This window comes from Macaca thibetana, chromosome 15 (genome assembly GCF_024542745.1).
Source record: "Macaca thibetana thibetana isolate TM-01 chromosome 15, ASM2454274v1, whole genome shotgun sequence".
NCBI classification, from domain to species: Eukaryota; Metazoa; Chordata; class Mammalia; order Primates; family Cercopithecidae; genus Macaca; species Macaca thibetana.
This window is the reverse complement of record NC_065592.1, coordinates 83,181,807-83,202,100: the sequence shown is the minus strand read 5'-3', so window position 1 is coordinate 83,202,100 and position 20,294 is coordinate 83,181,807. Positions and strand designations below refer to the sequence as shown.

Below are 20,294 nucleotides of genomic sequence, written 5' to 3'. Positions count from 1 at the left end.
CTCTAACATTTAATCTATAAATTACTGAGAATTATTTTGGAAATAGGCCGGAGGACTAATATAAATCTTGAGTGAATGAATACATTCATGAATCATGCTTTTCAAAAATTCACATTCCATTTCTGGTATATGTCTTTCATTTCCCTGGACTATATAGTAAAAACCCTATATGTATTAGTAGTTTTCTTTTGTTAAATTTTGAAGCCAATTTGTCGTGGGAATCTGACAGAGGTTATCTAACGAGCACCGCTGACGTACTCAATAAATTTACCAATATCTCTGACGCCAACACTGACGTTAATGTTGTGCACAACAAATGTTCTAAAAAGAGTTTAAGTGACTTGACCCATTCGCTTTATTATAAGAGATATAACAGTTCCAAAAAGATACCATAAATATTTTAGTAATGGCAACATGATTGAAATAAACACGTAGTTTCCTGGGAAGCTCTTTTTAAAGATTATATATATGAATAAACAATAAATAATAAATATGACATATTTATTTTTATTCTTATTATGATGGTTAAATAAGTCTCGTTTCTTTGCATTTATAGTAAATAAACAGAGACCAAGACTGGGTGGTCTGCAGTAGCACGGGGAGACAGGAAGATGACAAAAGGGAGGTATGATGTATGAGTTGCTAATGAGAATTTCTTCTGGGGAGCTTTCCGTTTTGGAGTAGCTTGTGTATTCACATAGTAAGAGATTAGATTGGCAGGAGATCTTCAGGTCTCTTACCCAACACTGCCAACCTAGCATGACACTTTCCCCGCTGGGTCTCGATACAGTTCATAACCATATAGCCTTAGTTGGGACACAAGTTCTGCCTCAGTAACAATGACTCAAAATAATAGATGCTTCAATGAGACAGGAGTTTTTCCTATTCATGTGTTACTCTGAACATGAGTTCAGCTCTGATGTGGGTGCCTCACTCCTGTTAACTAAATCCCACCTCTCACATTTTAAAATGTCTCCTAGAGGCGGCACATAATCAGAGATAAATGGATGTGTTGGTTTAGGAACTTTATAATAAAACATATTTTTGCAGATATTTCTAAATACCAATATCATTTCATCTCCTTTGCTCTGGCACTCCTTGTTTGCATGGTCCACGGGAGCCTACCGTCACATCTACATTCTGCCCAGAAGCAATCAGGAAAAAAGAGCAAGGTGAGGGCCTACCCTTCCTTTCAAAGGCACAGTGAGGAAGTCACACACACCATTTTAGCTCACATCTTGTGTGTCAGTATTTTGTCACATGCTAACACCTTACTAAAAGGCGATTAGAAATATGTAGTCTTCATCCTGGACAAACACATAGCCAGCTAAAATCCTATCACTATGAAGGAAAGGAAGGCTAGATATTGAGAGACAGATGGTCATTAAGAGTTGGCTGGAGTTGGCACATGAGATAAGATGTATCTGCCACTCATAAATAAGATATGTCTGTGTATTCTAATGCGCTCATTGAAGAACCTCACTCAAAAATAGCTCCTGCAGCAAGTCATAGCTTGCCCTTTTGCTCTTTACCTGTGAGCTTTTTAGTGATAAGTCTTGCACTAGCTCTGGAAATCAGATTGAGACAAACTGCCTGAAAAAATATAGATTATTTTAGACCATCCTGGTTTAGTTAACTTTTTAAGTTAACAAACCTAAACAGATCCCCTTAGCCTCAAAATAACAATCGCATATGCAGCACCATGCATAACGCATCTGCATTCCCTAATGGATCCTTCACCACATATTTTGTTACACATCATTTGGTAACATTTTAAGTTCCAAAATATTAAAAATAAATAGAAGTGTTTCTATGACACTGTACTCTTGATGTTAATGCTTGTAAGATAAACCCTGGAAGATAATTCCAATGTCATCTACACATGCCAGTAATCTTGGCAGCAGGCAGTAAAATGGAGGTTGGCCAGCCTCTCAAATCCATCCTGGAAATAAAAAGGTTATAACTGGGTCTTGGCCCTCTTGGGGGAAAAGAACAAGAGACTTGTCTTAGGGAATAAAAGCAGCCATCGTCTGACTCTGTTGAAACATTTTAGGAGACTCTGATGAGCAGATGAGTTTGTGAGGGATTTAAAGGATTCTTGTACCAATTATCTAACTTGAAATTCTTATACTTTAATAACACCTAAGTGATAACTAATGATTTGGCAAGATACAGACAGTCCTGAAGGGCTCTTGAAACCTTCGGAATGCCAATAAATATATAATTGAATGTGTTTGCTGACAACAATTATAAAAAGATAATTACTAGCTAGAGTTCTCTTAATAAATAGTGAACTGGGTCACTTTGTTTTAGAGATCAAGATACACAGAATCCAACTCTAGTTAGTTTTTGTTTTCATAATTTTAGCTTGCATTATTCAATGAAACCTAAATGGTAGCTCTATAGACAGCTGAGATTTCCTTTCCATCTTGTTAAGTGAACAAAGCCTAGGAGTATCTGTTGTCTTAGATTTAGTGAAACCACAAGCAAGCACTTTGAAAATAAACCTTGCCTTTTCTCTCGCTATACTCTTGTAAAACAATTTCTTTTTTGTGTGTGTGTTTAATATTTATTAAATCCGTATTTGTGACACGCACTTTTTAAAATACTAGGGACACAACATTGAGGGAGAGCGAGAGAACAAGAGAGAAAATGAGAGAGAGAGAGATCTCCTATCAATATGGAGCTTACATTGTAGTGGAGATAAAAGATAAACTTTTCAATATATTATAGTACTAGAACTTAGCATTGCAAGCAGCAAAGAGAAAAAAAGCAACTTCTTTTCTTTAGCATGATAAGATAAAATAATTTAGTCTGCTTTTTAGTTTTTGTTTATTTTTATTTTTAATTAACAAGTAAAACTTGTGTGTGTGTATATATACATACATATATACATATATATACATATGTATGTATACATATATGTATACATACACCTATATCAAAACATCATGTAATAGTATAAACATATTAAGGTAACAGTATAACATGTATATAAGATTATAATAGTACTAGTATAACATAGTAAACAGAGTAATAGTATAAACATATTAAGGTAACAGTATAACATGTTTATAAGATTATAATAGTACTAGTATAACATAGTATACAGAGTAATAGTATAAACATGATGATAAAACAATTTCTTGGCTCAGTTTCTGGCTTAACATCTTTTTCCTCCACCATTTCATAATATCAAACTCATATAGCTATTGTAACTTTTTCACTCATACAAGCTAAGTTTCAGTAGAAAAATAAACTAAATGTTAAAAAGAAACCCTATTAGAAAATACAGTGAACAAATGCAAAAGACAAGTGGCAATGCAAAGAAAATATTCACAACAATGATAAAGAGCTAATTTCCATAATATGCCGAAAATATCTACAAATCAAAAAGAAAAATATTAAAATCCTTATAGGAGAGTGGGCAAAATCTATCCACAGGAAGATCATAGGAAAGAAAATACAAGTGCTCAACCTCATTCATAATTGAATAAATGAAAATTAAAACTATTTTTAACCTATCAAATTGGGAAAAGCCAAAGATTAAAAATATTGAGTGTCATTATGTATACAGAGAAATATGTACTCACACATTTATTGTGAGTGCATAAATAGGGCAATCTTATTTGGAAGACAATTTGGCTACCCCTATTAAATATGAAATGTATGTACCCTTTAGCCCCATAATTTTACTTCTAGGAATTCATTTTACATATATTTACTACAATATTGTTTACAGTAATAAAATGGAAATAGCCTAAAGATTCATCAGTAGGCAACTGAACAAATTATATGTCGACATATGGGGAAATACTCTGAAATTATTATGAAGAATGTAGTAGCTCTGTTGGGCTCATATAGAAGATATTCTAGAGTATGATTTTTCTTTTCTCAAGTTAAAAGTTGTACAGCAGTACAACTGTATGTTCAGCGTAATCACATTATGTTATCTTAAAATTGCATATATATACTTATAAAAAATACCCGAAAAGACACAGGTGAACATTGATTGGTTACAGTTTCCAGGGAGTGAGACTTGAGGTAGGGGAAAAAATACAGGGAGTGACACTTTTCACTTTATACCTTTAAAAATAGCTTGATGATGTTTTTTACAATGAGAAAATACTGCTTTTATAACAAAAAAAGAAAAGAAAGGAAGGGAGGGGAAGGGAAAGAGGAAGGGAAGGAGGAAGGGAAGGAGGAAGGGAGAGAGGGAAGGGAAGAAAACCTTTGAAAGCAGTCTATTCACAGGGCCTGGGCATTTATCCCTCAAAGGTATGAATATCATTCTTGACCTATAGGTCAAGTGCCCCCACAGCTGTGTTTGACATACCTTCTTTTCTCTTGCTCACTTCTGGCAATCCTCTACTCCTTTTAAAACAAAAGGAAGGAGTCAAGTCAGGAAACGTAAGAGAGGCTGGTTAAGGACATTGGAGAGAACAATATTCTCAAATCACATATAAAGGATGTGTATAAAACTGATAAGACCAACGTAACAGATTTGATGCTTACATTTTATAATGGCTGAAATCAGAATCAAAATTACCTTCCACCTTTAGGGTTGGTGAATGACTAAAAGCCTAGGTGTATTCCCAATTCTTAGCTATAATCAGATATCCTATTATATTGGAGATACTGAGAATGTCCCATGTTTACATCCACATCATGAGAACAATCTAGTGGAGCTAAAATTGTCCATCATGCTCTTTCATCATGTTCCTAGGCACCCCAAAGTCCAGCTCCCTTCCCCCAGTGTCCTACCACCCATTAAGATGCAGCTTACTCACCGCTGGTTTCACGATCAATATTGTCTGTGTGGTCTCCACGAAAAATGTACTTCTCTCTGTAGTCCACCCCACTGTACTTCTAAGACACCTCATGTGGAAACTAAATACATGTCAAAGTTCTTCAGCCTTTTAAGACATGGCAAAAATAAGAACTCAAAATATCTGTCATTTAAAATAAATTGTGACTATTCTCTGTTATATTTTCTCTTGACAGTACTTTTTTTTTTTTTTTTTTTTTTTTTTTTGAGACGGAGTCTCGCTCTGCCACCCAGGCTGGGGTGCAGTGACACGATCCTCACTCACTGCAAGCTCCGCCTCCCGGGTTCACGTCATTCTCCTGCCTCAGCCTCCCGAGTAGCGGGGACCACAGGCGCACACCACCACGCCCGGCTAATTTTTTGTATTTTTAGTAGAGACGGGGTTTCACCGTATTAGCCAGGATGGTCTCGATCTCCTGACCTCGTGATCCGTCCGTCTCGGCCTCCCAAAATGTTGGGATTACAGGCGTGAGCCACCACGCCCGCCGACAGTACTTTTTATTAAGCGCTTTCTCTACTGTATTTGCTTGTGCATCTGTAATGCTCAGGGCACTGTAGGGGCAGCAAGATAAATAAGGTATACCTGTATACTTGAAGAGCTTAGTCTTACAAATAAGTTAATAATAACTAGTGTTGATTGAGTGCTATTCTAAACAATGTACAAAAAATAACTGATTTGGTCCTTATGATAACTCTTAAGGGGATACCTTTATTACTCCCATTTACCAGCGAGAAAATGAAGCACAAAGAGGCACAAGGTCTGACCGCTAGTAAATAGCAGACTCAAGAAGTATGCATTTAGCCCATGCCTCAGCCACTGTGCTCTACAGCCTCTCTGTATGCAAAGAGCTGCGTTATAAAGCAGCAAGTGCTTTTTTTTTTTCTAATTTTTATTTTAGATTCAAGAGGTGCATGTACAAGTTTGTTACAAGGGTATATTGCATGATGCTGACGTTTGGGCTTCTATTGATCCCATCACCCCAGATAATGAACACAGTGCTCCATAGGAAGATTTTCAGCCCTTGCCTCCTTTTGGAGTCCCTAGTGTCTATTATTTCTGTCTTTATGTTTGTGTGCACCCAAGATTTAGCTCCCACTTATAAGTGAGAACTTGTGATATTTGGTTTTCCATTTTTATGTTAATTTGACTAAGATAATGACTCTAACTTCAACTATATCCGTGTTGCTACAAAGGACGTGATGATTTTATTCTTTTTTATGGCTGCATAGTATTCCATGGTGTATATGTATCACTTTTTCTTTATCCAATCCACCACCGATGAGCACCTGGGTTGATTCCACATATTTGCTATTGTGAATAGGGCAAAGCAGTAGACGCTAAGTGCCCTTTAGTAATACAAAGTGCTACAGGAATTCAGACAATGAGCATCACTTAGCACATTGCTTTCATCTTGCAGATAGGAAACCCACTTGTAAAAAATCACAGTCACATGTTCTGACTAAACTCAGTATGTGAATTACCTTGGTAGAGCTTTTATCTGAACCTGAACTCTACACTCCTAGTCTGCTCTTCTTTGCCCAGCCTTGTGTCACTACCTTAGTTTTACATTTTATTCCTAATTTTCCCCCTTAAGACCATTTTTTTTTTCTATTGTGTCCTGAAGGGTAATTAAGAAAATATTGAGACAATTTGGGACATAACACATACCTGCTATCCAGAGATTTCCATTTTTAACCATATTACCACTAATCTGACCCTGCTTGACCTTCACTAAAGTGTTACTTAATTTTTTGTTCATTAGGGTTTGATAATTGGGGAAAATAAGCTGAAAATACCAGCATGCTATTCACTCTGCAGGAAAGACATAGCTAAGCCAATGTTGTGCTTGGTTCCATAAACAAGTGCTTATGCTAAATTTCCTGGAGGGTTTGTGGTGTTGTCTATTTGAAGCTTTGCTGATAGTATTAAGCCAGTGGTCTAATTGCCATACACAGTGGTAGAATGGCCTGGGGAGTATGTGCTTAAAAGCTGAATTTATGTACTCAGAAACACACTAATTAGGAACTTTCTAGAAAATGTACAGTAGTTGCTCTTGGTTGGCCATTTTACAAACTATTGAGAATCCAGAGGAACCAACCCTTAGAGTCTGTGCTTCAAGGGATATTGCTTTGCGTTTTCTCCAGTGAGTACATTCTTATGAGAAGGCCACTTTGCCAGGGTATGGGCGCTGACATATAACCAAGTGATGTTGACGTTTCATGAAAAGTGGGTGAGTTCCTACATGCCTCTTACCAGCCAGCTACCAGCTGCCAAACTCCTACCTCCCAATATTTGCCACAAGTAAAGTTGCTCTTGAAGTCTAGCTTGATCCTAGGAAGCTAGGGTCTAGAGACCTAACTTGAGGATTTGAGGTCTTCCCTTAATGCTGTTTCTAAGGAAGGAACAAAATGAAGGCAGAGCAGAGCTGTTCAAACTCATGGGGTCCTCTGAGGGCATCTGACCAAAGGCTAGCTTGCTTAGCAACTCCAGAAATATGATATTACCATTAAATTTATCTCCCAGTTTGGGAAAGAATAACCAAATTGGTAGGAAACCTGCCAATTATACTGAAATGGTTTCGATGACTTTTTTGGAACATATGTAGATATCGTCATAGACGTAGATATAATTTATATCTATACCTTCGCCAGAGAGAGAAAGAGGAATCAGTCCAATAGATACTATTATGCATGTTGAGTAACATGTTAGCTTTGCTTCAATTCCTCTTTTAAAAAGAAAAGAAAAGAAACTGGGTAGATTAGCCTCTAAATGGATAGTTCTTTTAAGTCAAAAGTAGGTAAAAACTTGAAACTGGAACACTTATTTCTCCAGAAATCAGGAAAATGTTATTAAAATCAGGGAAGGAAAGAATTCAATTCCTATCCTCTCCTGGAAAACACAGAATTGGAAGATTCATAATTATCATTATAATTAATGTAACAACAACTAAGATTTCTTGAGGTTTTACTAAGTTCTAAGCATCAGTACAAGCACTTAACAGACATTAACTCATTTGACCCTTTCCCCACCACAGCAGCTATCTAGGTTGGAAAAGAATAAAGAATGATACTTCCTCCAGCAAAGGGCTATGGTTTTTAAGGACCTGTCCAGTTGAAGGAGTGATGAGACAAGATATAACTGGTGCAGAAGGGCTGGGTGATGCTCTACATAGGTTTCACTGTGCAACTTGAGTTGCCATCACATATATAAATTTATATAAATTGGGTAATCCATCTGCTTTAATAAAATGTGTATGCAACCATAGGGTGTAGAAATTTCAAAGATTTTATTTTTTGACAGGATGCCTGCCGTTTTTCTCTCTTGACTCCCGCTTGTTTTATTCATTTTGGGGTAGTTCCCAATTAGACTCAGTTGGTAAGTATAATTAACGGAAAATGTGAATTTCTTCTTAAACTCCAAGAAATTAACTACAGAGGTCTTCATTTCCTTTATAATTTCCTAACAATATCACTCCCTACGACTGTTGTTTTATCTCTATCTCTTCTGACATTCAACCACATCAGAAATTAGTTACTCCCTATTATTTATCATCCTAAAGATACCATATAGGACAGCTTGGCAGCACTACTAGGAGGGAATAAGCATTTATTTAGGTTCCAAGTACTATGCTAGGCATTTTCATATATACTATCTCTTTTAATACTCACAAAAACCCTTCAAGATAGGGATTATTATCTTCCTTTTATACAGTTGAATAAATGGCACCTCCAAGAGGTTAAGCCCTTGCCTTAAATCCGATTAGTGGGACATCTGGGTGCAAACCTAGGCTGACATAATTCCAAAACACTTTCTCCTTTCATCCTATACATGGAAGCATTATCTCATTAAAAAGAAAGGCTCCCCTAAAGTTTTGTTACCTTGGAGAGTTTGAGGGTCATTATTTCATTCAGCAACTGTTCTGAGCACCAACTCTGTGCCAAATACAGGTTGAGCATTGATTCAGTTGGAATGGGTCATCAAGCAAAACTTTGGGAAGAAGATGGTGGTTAGTTGCAAGATGGTGGAGAAACAACATTAGGAAGAAATACACAAGGTGATGGAGAGGAGCGTGGGGATGGAGGCAAGCAGAGGACCTCCTGATCATGTACCCATAGGACAGGGTGATGGAGAGGAGTGTGGGGATGGAGGCAAGCAGAGGACCTCCTGATCGTGAACCCATAGGTCAGGGTGATGGAGAGGAGGGTGGTGGTAGAGGCAAGCAGAGGACCTCCTGATCGTGTACCCATAGGATAGGGTGATGGAGCGGAGCGTGGGGATGGAGGCAAGCAGAGGACCTCCTGATCGTGTACCCATAGGACAGGGTGATGGAGAGGAGTGTGGGGATTGAGGCAAGCAGAGGACCTCCTGATCGTGTACCCATAGGATAGGGTGATGGAGAGGAGGGTGGGGGTAGAGGCAAGCAGAGGACCTCCTGATCGTGTACCCATAGGATAGGGTGATGGAGAGGAGTGTGGGGATGGAGGCAAGCAGAGGACCTCCTGATCGTGTACCCATGGCTACAGTCTTTCTTCATGTGACTCGTGGACTTCCCTTTGTCATCCTATGCCTGAGAATATATGAAGGAGGCTGGGAAGGCAAAGGGACGTTCAATTGTCATCACTGGCATCTTTTTTGATCATTGCACCATCATCAAATGCATTGGGATAACCATGACATGAAAATTTCCATCATTGGGCCCATAACTGTCCCATGAGAGAGATTAGAAACACTGGATGTTAAAGGTCATAGTAGAACTTCATCCAGGGAGTTCTTGAATTAGGAAGGAGTGAAATATACTCTCAAAGACTAATAGTTCTGGGTCCAAACCATGTAACTTGAAAAGGAAGTGAAGATTCCCCTGGACAGGTTACACATACTGTCATGCATCACTTAACGATGGGGATACTGTATCCTCAGAAATGAATCATTAGGTGATTTTGTCACAAACATCATAGAGTGTACTTATACAAATCTAGATGGTATAACCTACTACACACCTAGGCTATATGGTATAGCCTATTGCTTGTGGGCTACAAACCTGTATAGCATGTTACTATGTGGTAGTGAATACTGTAGGCAATTGTAACACAATGGTAAGTATTTGTGTATCTAAACATAGAAAACACACAGTAAAAACATTGTATAAAAGATACAAATAGTACACATTAATAGGGCACTTACCATGAATGGTGCTTGCAAGACTGAAAGTTGCTCTGGGTGAGTCACTGAGTGAGTGCTAGAATATTTTTGTATACTACTGTAAACTTTATAAACACTATATAATTAGGCTATACTACATTTATTTTTTAAATTTTATTCAGAACTAAATTAACCTTAGCTGACTGTAACTTTTTTACTTTGTAAACTTTTTAATTTTTTTAAACTTTTTGGCTATTTTACAATAACACTTAGCTTAAAACATAAGCACATTATGCAGTTATACACAAATATTTTCTTCATTTGCTGATTCTATGAGCTTTTTTCTGTTCTTAAAATTTTTTATCTTTTTATTTTTTTAAATTGTTTTCTTAAAAATGAAAACACAAACACACTCATTAAACTAGGCCTGCACAGTGTCAGGATCATCAAGATGTCACTAGGTGATAGGATTTTTTCAGCTGTATTGTTACCTTATGGGACCACCATTGTATTTGTGGTCTGTCATTGACCAAAGTGTCATTATGCAACACATGACTGTATATCAAGAACATCTTATTTCCTTCTGTGGGTGCTATAATCTGTTCAGCCCAATCACACAAACTTTCTACTGCCTCAGTCAAGGGAAAGGCCTTCCAAAACACAAATGCCAAATTGATGATTAGTTCACTTTAGACTGTAATGACGTCATTTTTCAGGTGCTCTCAAGTAAACATGTTTAAAGCTTTCCCTGCCTTTTAGAGGGACTTCCCTCTAAGGAATAATTTGTGTGGAGAAAACAACACAATCTATATCCCTGCTTCTTCATTTTATGAAATGACTTGACACAGTTGGCTGTGTCACTGAAATATTTGTCATGCATGTTAATGAAAAGTTACTTTGTCAATAAAGATAATAATGAAGCCAAAAAAATAACTTTGAGGGAACAGAACAAATTTGAGTGAAACTGGTTTCTTGGTGTTGGCTTGTCATGTTTATCTCACCCATTTTCCTATTCAAGCTAAAGACTTCCCTTTTTTCAGCAAAGAGACTTTTCTACATTGGAATTAGTTGTTCAGGGACTGGGATAGTTCTTGTAAACAAGTAGGTCTGAACAGGAGAGCTGTCCACCATTCTAAGACTTCTTAGACACTTACATTCAGGGAAGAATTTTGAGCTCTCTTTTCAGATTAGAAAGAGTTGGGTCGCAAATGTTTGCCTGGCATTGGTCTCAAAGTCAGCAAAGTTTACTGTTGGTGGTTAGATACAATAGGTTCCTAGCGTAACATAGAAACCTGTTATCTTGATGGAACCCAATATCTTCCTTATTTCATTGCTAACTACCTTTCATATTTTTCATCTGATTTTATATCTTCTTCTCCTAACATAACACCATGTAGATCTTATGTCCCACCCATTTCAAGCTACTTGCAGTTTCCCTTAAATGATATACCCTGCTGGATGTGGTTTTGTCTCTTTCTGACATTTGCTAAAATTTCATTCTCTTCTCACTCTAACTTCCTGGCCAAAACCTACATTTCTTCTAAGTCTCAGATTAAAAATCATCTGTTCTCTGTAATCTTATCAGAACTCCCATCCCGCCAACTCATCCCCTGGTATCCTCCTGGGCCCACATTCACCTCATACTCCGTGGTCTTGCTGCACTCTATATCAGCCTCTCCCACATACAGCTCCTTTTGGTAGAATGGAGCCTTCATAGTCTCCCATCTACCTTCACAGTCTCCCATCTTCTGTAGATTGTGAGATCCTATAGAGCACAGCCTGCGTCTTATTCATTGTTGTCATTCTGAAAATCTTGCATAGTGCCTAGCCTATGCAAGTAGCTGCTCAATAAATTGTTATAAGCATCACTATTTGATTTCCCTGGCTTTATTTTTAGCTCTGATTTCCAACCTGACACAAAGATGTAATAGAAGGGATTAGATACTAAAAAGCTATTTAAAAAAAAAAGGACAAATCATAAAACACTAATGACATAGGAAGACTTGGGATAAATAAATAGCAACATGTACAGGCAAAGACCATCATGCATACTTCCAATTCATGGGCACAAAAGCATTTAGTCTGAGAAAGTTGACTGTTGAATCATGATTGTTAAATCCTTTTTATCTTATGAATTTAGAGAATCTAATGATATATATTTTACAGCAGTCAGTGTACCATGGCCTCAGTATTTCCATTTCCATGGAAAAAGAAATAACTATTGACTTTCCTCCATTTATTCAAAATGATAATTGCCCATGGTTGCTTTTCAGTCCAGATTAGGATCATTCCATTCAGTAGAAAAGGATGCTAATTTTAGAAAGTTAGACACACATAAAATTAATGGGAAAACTTATGCTGACCAAGCACTTTTCTGCCATGATCAACAGTTTTATAGCAAGATATATTTAGGGAAGATAAGGTGTTTCATTCCCTGGGGATCTTAAAGAAAAGCAAGCTGAGATTTTAATTTGCTTGAGATAATCATCTTAAAATCAGGGACTTTATCATAGGACCCTTCAGAGTCTCTTCTTAGGATTTATAATTATTTGTCTATCTCTTCAAAGTATTATTTAGATCATGTCAAGTCATTGAAACTAATAGATGTAAAACTGAGGAATCATTCATATAGGCTTGGGAAATGATTGTAAATAGTGCTCCCAGATGTCACTAATAAAGTTGTCATAGTTGTCATAGCTGTTAACAGAATAGAAACTTTTTTTAATTTTTATTTATTTATTTATTTTTGCAACAGAGTCTCACTCTGTCGCCCAGGCTGGAGTGCACTGGCACGATCTCAGCTCACTGCAACCTCCGCCTCCCGGGTTCAAGCGAATCTTCTGCCTCAGCCTCCCGAGTAGCTGGGACTACAAGCGTGCACCACCACGCCCAGCTAATTTTTGTATTTGTAGTAGAGACAGGGTTTCACCATATTGACCAGGCTGGTCTCAAACTCCTTACCTTGTGATCCAGCTGCCTCAGCCTCCCAAAGTGCTGGGATTACAGGCGTGAGCCACCGTCACCAGCCAAAAACTTTTTAACCTTGAACCCTCAGCTCAAGATCATGAACCCCTGAGGCAAAGGAGGAAAATAGAGATTTTATGCCCTAAAATGGCCAAATAAGGAAACAGTTGATTTTTTTTTTTTCTTTTTTGGCACCCATAGCTGAAACAAACAGCTCTTCTCCTCATGAACAGGCTGTTCTCGTTCTGTGTTGGAGGCCAGGTTTCAAAGCTGCGTAATGAGTTTCACGTGCTGCAGCCCAGCAGGCAAACATTCAAGTCCTAAATCGCAGGCAGAGGAAGCAAGAACTCTCATTGGCTAAGGAGCCTTGGCATCTCTGGGTTCACATGGGGTACTGGGCAATTCCTGCTGGAACGAGGCAGGGTGAACCAACAGGTGTGCCTGTGCTAAAACAGAGAGGAAAAGATTGAAGAGTCAGCTTTTCTGGTCATCAAACAAATCTGAGCTGAGCCTTTCCTCATTAGCAGCATTTCTTCCACCCAGAGGGAGAACAGAGGAAGTGCACACTGACTCTGGTGCATGATAGAATTTATAATAAAATCCTGCGGGAGGCTGAGAAACAAGCTACAATTAAACATGGCGTGCCCGCATGAAGAGTTTGGGGAGAAGTAGAAAGTTCACTTTATCTTTGTATTTCCATTCTTAGATTCTATTTTTGCACATGTAAAGCAGGATTTGTTTTGTTTTATTTTTTTCATTATTCAAGTAATAAGAACTCTTATAGGGTGTATGAATTATTGTTCATAAACTTAGGTATGTAGGAAAGGTCACTTGGTAAACATTTTCTTTTATTCAAATAAAACAAATTCCAAGACCCTTTCCACCTGGTTTTTTGGAAAGTCAACCTTAACCTTTTTTAGATCTCTCCGTCTGTCTCTGTCTCTCTCTCTGTCTCTCTCTATCTCTCTCTCTCTCCCCACCCCCCCACACCACTGCCCCCGTCTCTCCCTCACCCCACCCTTCCCCTTCCTCTGCCTCTCTCTTCTCTCTCTTTCATGATCGTGCTCCTTCTCTCGTGCTTACGGAGTACTTGGAATGTTAAGAAAGAGCCTTTTAACTTTTGTCAGCCGAAGTAACCACTGATAAATTAATTGTCTATGCTTGCTTGATCTCTGCAAAGTGGGTGACTCTGGTACTCCCATGCCAAAGCAAAGCCAGTGGGACCCTGGCTGCAGCTGCCATCACTGGCCAGAAGGGTTCAGCATGCCACAGTGAACTTCACAGCAGTCCCCCTAAGACAAGTTGCCTGCGTAATTCCTGCCTTTACGGAGCTTGCATTTGCAGGGGAGGAGATAGAAAATAAGCAAAATATATAGTGTATTGAATAGTGATAAGGGCCAAGGAGAGATAGAAAGCAGAGAAGGGAGTGCAGAGTAGGAGCCGAAATTTCAAATGGAATCATGGGGAGGACAAGTGGAGAAGGGAAGGGAAGGGGAGGAAAAGCAACCAAGAACTGAGTTTGGGGACAGTCTTACTGTCAGACGTCAGGTAGGCAAGGAGGAACTAGCAAAAAAGAGGAAGAAGGAGCAGCTAGTGAGGTAAGAGAGAAACTGGGAGAGAGCACTGAAGGGGAGAAAATGGAATTTTCTTTAACCCTTATAAGTTTGTAGCTGAGACAAACCTCTGTAACAAAATAATGAGAGAAAAAGAGAAAAACAAACTATTAACACATGCAGTTCACATCACGCAGGGGATGTGTTCAAAAGCAGTGGTTTAGAAGTCTACTTACATAGTATATACAACAAAGAACAATAGTTTTTTGGGTGTTTGTTTGTTTGTTTGAGATGGAGTCTTTCTCTGTTGCACAGTGGTGTGATCTCGGCTCAGTGGAACTTCCGCCTCCTGAGTTCAAGGGATTCTCCTGCCTTAGCCTCCTAAATAGCTGGGGTTACAGGTGCCTGCCACCAAGTCCAGTTAATTTTTTTTTTTTTTTTTTTTTGGTAGAACTAGGGTTTTGCCATGTTGGCCAGGCTGATCTCGAACTAGTGGCCTCGAGTGATCTGCCCGCTTCAGCCTCCCAAAGTGTTGAGATTACAGGCATGAGGCACTGCGCCTGGCCAGAGCAGTACATTTTGGGAAAGTGACAAGGCAAAGAGGCAGTCAGTCCTAGGCTCCTAGAGGTGGGAAAATGTGGGAAGGTAAATTGGTAGGGAGTAAAATGTCCTCACTCTAGCTCCTCTCTGAGGTGATAAAGGTCTGTTCAAAGAGAACTTCTATCTTGTTTTCAGGTGGGAGAGGTGGGAGTGAGGAGGGTAGAAAGACCTTTTGTCTTCATAATTCTGCTTTTAGGTAAACAGAGGCAAGGCAGAATCTCTCCAGGAATTGTTGTGGCTTGCTATAGGTAAGAAAGGGGAGCTCAGGCAGCCCTTTCTACCATTTTAAAAAATTGTGTCATAAAAATATTTATGTCAAAGAGGCATATTTTAGAATGGAATATTCTGGTTTCCTTCAACACTGTCTGGAAGCCAAAGTGAAGAGTGTGTTTCCAAGAGGAAGGAATGAAATGGCCAACTGTGTCAAATGCTACTGACAGGCCAAGCAGGAAGAGACCTGGGGACTGACTGTTAGGGATGCTGCGAGTCCCTTCTTCCCTCTCGTCCAAGGCTCAGATCATTTCTTCCACATCTCATCTGCTCCCACTTCTCCCCCATCAAAGACACTTGCCCTCCTCTTCTTCCCCTTCAGAAAATTGGTAGACTTAGGACGTTTTTTTTTCCCCCACAAAAGTTCTCCAGGCAAGTTCTATTTTCTAGCAGCTCTGGCCAGCAACACAAACCTCTCCTGAGAATAGACACCCCAGTGGTCTCTTTTGAAATGAGAAGAAGGAAAAACAAATGGAAAACACAATCTGAATTAATTAACAACTCAATAAATTAGCCTGCTACACAGAAAAGATATTCTTTACTTTTAGGCAAAGCACCAAATAGTAAAGGTACTAAATATATAGCTAGGCAATTTTTACTAGTGCAGTGAAACCCCTGTTAAAATAGGGTAAAATCTTAGCATGTTTGTTTTCAAATAGTCCCAAACAGCTAGTTTTAGGGACTGAATTGCAAGAACAGGGCATGTGTCCCACTCTTTGCCTCTATAATAAGAGTGCTTATTGTATCAATCCTGTACAACCAAAATAGGCATCAAAGATTGGCTTATACAGCCAGATTTCCAACTTGGTTAGTTTCTCATTGATCACAGGCACACTCAGGCTTAACAGACTAATATATGTTTCCTTATGTAATTTGTCATGTTACACCCAGAGGTGAACAAGCTACAACTAGTGGGCCAAATCCAGCCTGCCATCATCTGTTTTTGTAAGTAAAGCTTTACTGCAACATAGTCACTATAACCACAGAGTTGAGTAGTTACAACAGAGTCCATCTGGCCTGAAAGCTGAAAATATTTGCTATTTGACCCTTTATAGAAAAAAATTTGCTGATGCCTGGTTTAGACTTTAAAATAGACTTCCGGAAAAAACATTGTTCGTGGTTATTTCAATCTCATTCCATGGACTTTTGCATTAATTTGCTCCAGGAAGCACACATTAGATTTCACTTCTTTTCACAGGCAAAAATCTCCTTTCCCTGCTGCTTTATGCTGGGGCACTGGTTCTCAAAGTGTGGGTCCTGGGACCATCAACAATAGCATCAGTTGGAAACTTCCTTGAAATGCACATTCTCAGGTCTTATTCTAGACCTGCTGATCAGAAGCCCTGGAGGTGGGGTCCGGCTGTGTGGGTGTTTTAATCGCTCCTCCTTCAGGGAATTCTGATGCACACTAAAATTGAGAGACATTCGAAGTGGAGATTTCTACACACCCCTTTATTGGGATAATTTTCAATGAATCAATTAGTTTTTGCACATTAGAATCAGGGTTTTAAGAGAAGTCCTTAAAGTGCCAGTCTCTTATTTATAACATTAAGATAGTCTACTTTCTACAATAATGGTATTAGCCCTTATTGTTGCAATCAAACGGATCCTTTGGTGGCAGCAGTAGAAAGAAGCAAGTAACTGTTTCACAGACAGGACAGAGTAGGATATGGGGTTAAATACTCCAGTGATTAAGAACCCAAAGCACCCATTGCAGGTCTCTAGGCCATGACTGTCTCCTGATTCCTCATCATCTCATTTCTGGATGGGGCATTCATTTATAAGAGAGAAAAGTAGAAGGGATTTATTTCCAGCACCATCAAGGATATGCTAGAACATGAAAAAAAAATTCAATTTATATTTTCCCCTTATAAGATTTATGCAGGTGCTGCTATATTGTGGCTGTTTTCCTTTGCTTAATGATCTAATCCTTCCCTGGAGCTTCATTTCCATGTAGCTAAAGAAAGAAATAGCTCTGATAATGAACAGCTGTGATTTAGAGCGAGAAACTTGATCCCAGGAAACAGGGAGGGGCAACAGTGAGCCTTGGCCCTTTTAAGCCAGAAAGAGAAGGAACAATGAACAAACGCGGGTCCCTTTTTAAATGTTTGAGATTTGTATCTATATTTAAAAGCTACCAGAAACCAGTTTGAGACCCTAAGGTATGAGCAAGGTAGAGTGACTGTATACACTGGTTTGTTCAGGATTAAATAACTCTAGTTTATACCTTTCATCCCTGAGTAATTATTAATAATGACCCCTTTACTTGCAAGTATGTCCTGATTGTATGACAAATTCGATGGTCACCTCAGTGAGAGACAACTCAGTAGAGCATCAAGAATTCAGACTGTAGGTTTCCTAACAGGACTTTGCTTGAAACCCATTTCTGACACTAGTTGTGTGAATTTTGCAATTTACCCTTTATGCCTCAGTTTTCTTAACTGTAAAATGGAAATGACAATACAGTCGACCCTTGAACAATGCTGCCCTTAGAGGGTTCGTCAAAAATTCATGCATAACTTTCAGCTTCTCAAAAAAAATACTATTAATAGCCCACTGTTGATCAGAAGTCTTATCTATAACATAAACCGCCAATTAACACATATTTTGTACATTACATACTGTATTCTTACAATAAAGTAAGCTAAAGAAAATCATATTAAGAAAATCATAAGGAAGAGGAAAAGAAAATACATTACTCTTCACAAAGTAGAAGTGGGCATCATGAAGGTCTTCATCCTCATCATCTTCATGTTGAGTAAGCTGAGAAGAAAGAAGAAGAGGAGGGGTTGGTCTTGCTGTCTCAAGAAGTGGCAGAGGTAGCAGAAAATCTACATGTAAGTGGCCCCATGCAGTTCAAACCCATGTTGTTCAAGGGCCAACTATATCTCTATCAGAAGGTTGTGGAGCAGATTAAGATATGCAGCCCACCTGGCTGAGTGCCTGACACCCCGCCAGTGCTCAGCAATGGCTACTTCTCCTAAGGGGAGAGAATAACATTAATTTATCCAGAATAATTACTCTGGGCTGACTGGTATAAACTATCTACATTCAATTGGCCCAGTGGACTTCATTACATTAAATCATCCCCTACAACCCAGAAATTCACAAGCAACTTTGTTTTTAGTTCCATTTGTAATGAGCTTTTTAAACATGCTGCCATGTTGCAGTTGTTTTTTGTTTCTAAGATGCATAAATTAAGGACTTCAAGAAAAAATTGTCTTTCAGAGAAAGTAATATTTGTACTTGAAAAAAAAAAGTTCATGTTCAGAGTTGAACCAGAGGCTCAACTTTGTTCAGTGCTGCTGCAAAGCGAATGTCAGAAACAAATGACTGTATTGCAGTTCATGGTGTTGGAGTTTGGAGAGACCCAGTAAACTGTATCCCACTCTTGACTGGATACAATCAAGTATCAAGCCTTCAAATTGAGAGCTAGACACCACAGTCAGGCAGGTGGAGATCAAAATATCATTTTTATTAATGATGACGTTGTTGGAATTAATGACTTAGTGTGAGGGTCAGATGGATTTGCTGGCCTGCCTCAGCTCCAAGAAACCCCACCAGAGAAGAAAGATTGGTCTGTAGCAGACATTTTTTACCAAGATGACTGATTGGCACTGGTCCCTGGAGGGAAAGGAAGAAATAAGTTAATTTTCCCATTACTGCAGGATTAGCTCTATCCAATCAAGAAACACAATAGTCACCACCAATCAGGTTATTCAATTCTATATGTGGAGAGAAGTAAAGGAAAGACAAGAGGCTAGATGTGCCATTCTAATGGAGCTCCCTGTGCATGGAAACAAGGAGGGAACTCCTTTTCCAGAGGAAAGAAGGTTCCCCACAATGTTGTCACCCATATTTCTCACTGAGGATTTAGTCACAGTAAAGATTGGATCAGATTAGACTTAACAAGTTATTTTTCACAAAAGATGCCCAGATAATCGAGTAACAATTTATCACTTTTCCCAACTGTGGATCAGAAATTGGATGAAATACCATCACTAGATCCAGAGTAATCATTGCCTTTCCTTTGTCTCATGTATAATAATGGTTACTTTAATGACCTTGGTGGTGAATGAAGGTCATCCCTAGCTTACAGCATTTGAGCTGTGAAAACATACCAATCCCCTCGATGGGAACAGAATTAGGTTTCCATTTCAGTCATATAGTTCCTGTTCATTTCAGCTGGAGGAAATCATAGCTTTGTAGACATCCTTCCAGCAAGGGGAAGAATGTAAACCTTTGTTAATATTTTCTCCCTTGTGGCCAAGCTACTTTGTCACTTTAGCTGGGTTCAATTCTGAGAAAGAGCGAGGCTTCAATTTAAAAGTGTGGGATGGCTGAATTGAAATTGGCTGTTCAAGTCCCTAAGAATCTGGGCTCTTTCAGATGTAATCCAGATGGACAGGTGAAATGGAAACACCCACCCAAGGCACTCAGCATGTTCTTCTCTAGGTCTCTGACCACTGCTGAGACCTGTAGTTAAGGCCTGTAAAAGGACACCATGAGGCCACCCAATTGGCTGTCATCTCCATGTTGGCAGGATACCTTCCGACAGTGTTGAGGTATAACAGGCAACCCCTTCATGATTACCATGTTACTCCCATCCCTTTATCTCTTCTAGTCCTAAGGTATGATCCTAAGCATTGTACCTTTTTATTTTTGTTTTATTTCACTACCATGTATTTAAACTACCTTTTGAGTGTGAGGCACTGTAAGAACCAGAATGTTACCTGAGAGGGCTGGGGAGTCTGTCAGAATGAGTTTACTTACAGTTAAGTGGAGGAAGTTCTCCCTAAAGCAAGGCAGAATACAGTAATCACCAAAAGACATTCTTTTTAAAAAATGGGATCATAAAGTAATGAATAATTAATACCTGCTGAGGAAGTTAGGAAGGGCCTCAGGAACTGGTAACATCTGAACTATGAAGTTTGACTTA

General features: G+C 38.8%; 1 protein-coding gene across 22 annotated transcripts in view; it reads left to right on the top strand.

Moving 5' to 3' along the window:
• Positions 1-20,294, top strand: part of TRPM3 (transient receptor potential cation channel subfamily M member 3) — a 1,017,461-nt gene that overhangs the window by 742,241 nt on the left and 254,926 nt on the right. For 9 of the 22 annotated variants that reach the window (XM_050760895.1, XM_050760882.1, XM_050760883.1 and 6 more), the window contains exon 7: positions 8,130-8,204. The exons of the other annotated variants lie outside the window; for them this stretch is intronic. In XM_050760895.1, the coding sequence (XP_050616852.1) occupies positions 8,130-8,204 (75 nt within the window). The remainder of the gene's footprint in view (positions 1-8,129; positions 8,205-20,294) is intronic. 22 annotated transcript variants of the gene reach the window in all.